General features: G+C 25.6%; 1 protein-coding gene across 1 annotated transcript; it reads right to left on the minus strand.

The window, feature by feature from the left end:
- Positions 1-1,821: 1,821 nt before the first annotated feature.
- Positions 1,822-5,572, minus strand: LOC117181759 (cytochrome c oxidase subunit 7C, mitochondrial-like). Its single transcript, XM_033374722.1, has 3 exons — positions 5,388-5,572; positions 2,175-2,293; positions 1,822-1,946 (listed from the first exon to the last, which is right to left on the minus strand). Exons 1-2 carry the CDS (start codon positions 5,478-5,480, stop codon positions 2,180-2,182), a joined length of 207 nt encoding a protein of 68 aa, XP_033230613.1. The 5' UTR covers positions 5,481-5,572; the 3' UTR covers positions 1,822-1,946; positions 2,175-2,179.
- Between the last annotated feature and the right edge of the window lie 428 nt (positions 5,573-6,000).

Consider the following 6,000-nt stretch of genomic DNA (forward strand, 5'->3'; position numbering starts at 1 on the left):
ATATGGCCAACCGATTACATTTTCATTCTTTTAATCTGCAAATGACAGATACAAAATTCAAACCGACTCGCTTTTTATCGGTTCTTTTTTCCTGGGAACGTAAAAAGTATTTCCAATAATGGAACAATAATAAATATCGTTGAGTACTTTTTATATGCCAACATAAATTATAAAAGTAGAAATGTCCTTTTATTTTTGAAGTTCTTTTAAATTTGTTACCACTATTAATTTGTGTCCTTATAAGTTATACATTCAGTAAAAAATAATCAAAAATATTCTTCAGAATGTGAGAATGAACTGCTACAAAGTTCGCCATTTTTTTTTATTTTAAAACTTTCCGCATAACTTTTACAGAATTGTGTTATTAAAATTTCATACACTAAAAGAAAAAGTAATGTTTTTGCACATTTTTAATACATTTCAGACTAAAATTCATAACTTTATCAGAGGTTTTATTCGATAACTTATGAATATTTTAATGTCCCGCATTTGAACAAATGTTTGGCGAAGTTGCCTAAACCGGGACGAGCTGTCGCTGTCTCAGTTTCGGATAGTTGAACGTGAGTTTCGAAATTGCGTTTCCATTACTGAGACTGTCACTTTCGCCGTATTTTTAATAAATACATAAATTAAATTTTTCAAACAAAATTATTAAGTGTGCATTAAAATCCAATATTGTAGATTTATATGAAATATTAATACTATTAATATTATCGATTTAATTTTTAAAACAAATTACGTAAATTAAGTTTTCTGTTCAAAATTTATATTTTAAACTTAAAAATATAACTGTTTAGAAGAAAACTCATATTTTTTACTTGAAAATTCAACAGTTTAGTTACATTTTTTTTATTTCTTGGCTGAAAAATGTTTCTTGATTAACATTTGAACTATTTTCTTGAAAATTCGTCTTTTTGGTTCGAAAATGTATCTTTTCAATCATAAATTTCATATTTCTTGAGCAAAATTGGAACTGTGCTTGAAAATTAATTTATTTAGGTTGATGCTTTAGCGCAGTTTGATTGTAAATTATTATTATTTTTTCATTAATTCGACTGCTTTCAATATGTGATTAAAATCTTTTTTCATTGAAATATCAACTATCATATTTTTTTTATCAAAATATAACTTTTTTGGTTAACCTAATACTTCAATTTTCTGACTAATTCTTGAATTCTTAAATAAAAGAGTAATTTTCTACCGAACCAGATTAATTCTTATCAAAAAATATAATAGCTGATATTTCAAATGAAAAATGTTTGAATTATAAATTAAACTTGACATGACTTTTTAAATGAATAAGATTTTTGATTAAAAAAAGAAAAATATTTTAACCAAATTTATGAATTTTCTACCTAAATAATATCATTTTTAACAAAGCAGTTGCATTTTTCTCAAAGAAAAATGTAATTCATAATTAAGATGACAAACTTTCGAACCAAAAAGACGAACTTTCAACAAAATAGTTGAAATATAAATCAAAACAGATTTTTCAGTCGATAAAATTTTCAACCTAATAATAAAATTTGTTACTTAAAAATAATTTAAATTGTTTGAATACATTTTTCAATTGATGTATTACCTTGAATTAAGATGAATTCTAATTCGAAATTTACTACCAAAAAGTTTAATTTGCAAGTAAATCGGCAAAATTTGAAGTTGGAATTAGAGGTTTCAATAAATACAATGAGACAATAATGCAAAGAATTCAAAGAACTCACGAAAATTTAAAGGAATTCACTCAGGTATCGATTTCTATTAAGAATATTGTGAAATCTATATTAAAGAAGGATTTGGTTTGGAATAATATTTTTAAAATGATTAATATTCTATCCCTATCAAATGTAGGATTTATTTATGTTCATTTGTTACAAAATAAGATAACAATTACAATCTGATCGTAAGACTGTAGTAGACATAAACTACTCCAACAGTTTTTTGCAAACCTGAAATTAAAGTATCAGAAAATTAGATTCAAAATATATCAACTATTTTTTTACATTTTTTAATCATTTGTTTTAAAAAAAGTAAATTTGAAACTTTTTTATTTCTTTTCAGAGAACTAATTTCCATCACGTTACAAAATAATTTTCTAGCTTTAATTATAATTGTTAATGAAATTTAGAAGATTAAAGATATACAATTTATTAATGAAATTGTATAATTGTACTTACCTAGTTTACTTCAGCATTTGGAAACGGAGAACAGCGAATGGAATGGCGAAACCACTACCGAAGAAAATCATAAATTTTAGCGTCACAGCATATCGGTTTTTGATGCTGAAGGGTAAATTCTGAAATAAGAAAATAATTATTTATTGAACTGATAAAACATTTTCATATTCTACTGCTAATCGAAATAATAAAAATTCTCGGAATAAAAACTTTCGAAAAAAGCTTCAACTTGGAAGGTACCAGATTTTCAGTTTCAATACTTAAAACTTAAAAATCAAAAAGCGTTTTCAAAATTTTTATCTAAAAAAATCTTAGAAATTTTGTTTTCATGTTAATAAATTAAAAGGTTTAAAATACGAGGATAAATATAGTACAATCTCCAAAATTTCCAATTTAAAAATATTTTATGATCAGACATTCTACATTTTTAAACGATTTAATTTTCAAGTAATAAGATCTTAAACGTTCTGAATTTATAATAATTCAATCAATGAATGTTTTTTATTCATAAATTGCAGAATGATGAATGATTTAAATTTTGGGCAGTGTCTAGGTTCACCGAATAAACCATATTTATTAGTCAATTACAAAATTATCTCATTCGCAGTATAAAATGCTCTCAAAACAGGGGAAATCGGCTAGTTATTACCGAAAATATGGAAATAATAGGGAAATAAATTCTTTAAATTGAAATGATTGTAGGCACCATATTGAATTCAATATGAAACGACATTTTTAACAAACTAGTCACTTTTTTAACTGAACTAACAAATCTGAAGAAAGAAAGGAAATATCAATTTTTAGTTAGAGGTATTTTTTTTATTTGATCAAAATATAGTTAATTATCGAACCGATGAGTTGAATTTTTAAATGAAACACTAAATCTTCAACCCAAAAAAATGTATTTTGATTAAAATAGTTCAAGTTTTAACCAAGTATTGTGGAATTTTCAACAAAAGTGGTACATTTTTAAACAAGAAAATTAGTTTTATATTAAGAAAAACGACATTTCAAAAAAATGCGTGAATTTTCAATCAAATAATTTAATTTTCATTTAAAAAAATCAATTGGTAACCAAACATAGAATGATAAGATTTTCAGTTAAAGAGATTAATGTTTGATAAAAAAAATTTCAACAAAATAGTTTGTTTTTTCCAACCAAAAAGATGAATTTTTAACCGAAAAGAAGCTTGAAAACGGTTGACTTTATCTTGAAAAGACGAATTTTCAAAAAGAAAGTTGAGTTTTCAAGCATTTACAACCGTACAAATTTTCCAAGAAAAGTGAAAAATGTTCAACAAAATACTTTATTTTTTAACCAAATAGTTTAATTTTTTTAATTTAACCAAGTAAAGTTGATTTTCAGCCAAAAATATTACAGTTGATATTTTAACCAAAGAACTTTGAACCAAGTAGTTAAATCCGTAACCAAAATAGATTAATTTTCAGCAAAGTAGTTAAATATTCTAACCAACAACGATGAATTTTCTAGCACAAGAGTTGAATTTTGAACAAAATAGATTAGTTTTAAAGCAAAAAAGTACAATGTTTGAAAAAACAGTAACTTTTAAAAAGGAAAAAAAAAACAAATTTTCAACAAAAATGAATTTTCAGCCGAATGATTAAATTAACAAGAAAAAATCATTGTTTTAAAATCAAATTCGTTGCACTTGAAACCAAATAGTTAAGATTTTTAACAAAAGTGACGATTTTTCAATACAATATTTGAATTTTTAACTAAATAGTTTAACTTTCGACCAAAAAGATGAATTTTTAACCAAACTGTTTAATTTTAAACAAAGAATATAAATCTTCTAACACAAGAGATGAATTTACAATGAAAGATTTTAGTTATAACAATAAAAAGGCGCATGTTTTATGAAATATTGATTTTCACGATAAAAGATATGTATTTTCAACAAAATGGTTGTATTTTAAATAAAAAAAGATGATTTTTGCACAGTCGAATTTTTCAAAAAGAAAACGTGATCCACCAAAGATGAGCAAAAAAATCATCGATTTTTCAAATAAAACTATTTTTTTCTAATTTCAATTAAACTTTTGCATTTTAAATAAATGGTTAAACTTTCAAACAAACTATTTGCATATTTAACCAAACAGTTGAATTTTTAACCCAAGAGGACGAATTTTTTATTTAAAAGGATGAGTGTATAACAAAATAGTTCAATTTTCGACAAAAAAAAGATGAATTTAAAAAAAAATTAAATTCTTAATCAGAACATCGAACTTTCAAACAAAAATTATTTTTTAAAAATGTCAACCAAAGCGTTGCATTTAGAACAAAATAATTAAAGTTTGAAACAAAAAACACAAATTTTCAACATGAAATTTGAATTCCAAATTTAAAAGGACGTATTGTTTATCCAAAAAACGTAAATTTTTAGCAAAGTAGCAGAATTTTCAACCAAGAGAATTCTAAACTAAAAATATTAAAGTTGATATTTTAACTAAAAAGAATGAATTTTCAACAAAAAATAGTCGGATTTTCTTATTGGGTTCTATTGAAGAAAAGAGAAAAACGGGCAGTGTTTTTAGAAAAAGGAAAAAGAACAATTCCTTTTTCAAAAAAGGGGAAAAGTGGGGGATAGGAAAAAATTGTGAAGCTTCGCATAATAATAGTCATTACATAATTGAATAATCTTCAAACTTTCATGTATTTTGCAAGCATATGTCGGAAATATAAAAAAGTAGAAAAATGTTTAATTATTTGTTTCATTAATTACACATTAAAAATTTTATAATTAAAATAAAACATATAAGTTTTAAAAAATCGTGTAAAATGCCAAAAACGATACCTGATACGAATCTTTGCGAAGAGTTAGAAAATATTAATAATTTTGTAAAATTTATTTGAAGACATGAAAACTTTCACCATTTTCCAATAATGTTTCAGAACTTTAATATTCTCAGTGAGTTTATCAGAGAAATGAAGACAGAATAGGACAAAAATTGATTTTTTGAACTCCTGCACATAACCTCACTTTGTCAAACTAATCGAAAACATCCATACATAATTTTAACTTATATAGGTTCAAAAAAGTCATCAAAGGAACACAAGAAATAGTTTGAGCAAGTCTAAGGAGTGAATAAAGACAAGGTGGATTTAAATTCGTTCTAAAAGAGGTAAAACAGAAGACTGGCAAACGAGTTTTCAGAGTAAAGTAGTTACGCAACAAGAGAAAAATTACTTACTTCTCCAGGAACACCATCACCTGGAGCGTGGGACCTGCGAATAGCAGTGGTCGTAAAATTTCTGACGGCCTGTCGGCTAATTTGCCCAAACATATTGATAATTACTTTATGTACGCGTTAGACTTCTAAAAAATCGAATACGACTTGAACTTTTCAAGAATTAAATGGCGGTCTTCTGCTAGACAACCCTGAGTTACTGCGCCTGCGTTAAAGCAATGAGTTGGTTGGCCACAGTTGGCGCGCAACTCAAAATGGGTATTACAAAGATACTGATTAGTATTACGGTATTTTCCGGAAAACTAAGCGGTTAAGTCTAGCACTAAGACTAATATTACGGAATATTCCCTAGACTCTAGAGTTAGCCGTACACGATTTCGAAAACAGTTTTTAACGATTGAATTCAAAAGACTCGTTTGTATTATTGAAAAATTTATATACATTCTTCTGCATTTTATAAGGGACCATACTTAATTACATAATAGATCAAACGCGGGGAAGGGTCAGAAGACTTTGTTACGATTACGGTACTTGCTAGGAACCTAGTCAAAAACAATTTTTTTAATGTCAGGGAATTTTATTGATTAGAGAAAAGTTAGGGATTTAAAAAAAAACT

The sequence above is a fragment of the Belonocnema kinseyi genome, chromosome 10, assembly GCF_010883055.1.
Source record: "Belonocnema kinseyi isolate 2016_QV_RU_SX_M_011 chromosome 10, B_treatae_v1, whole genome shotgun sequence".
NCBI lineage: Eukaryota > Metazoa > Arthropoda > Insecta > Hymenoptera > Cynipidae > Belonocnema > Belonocnema kinseyi.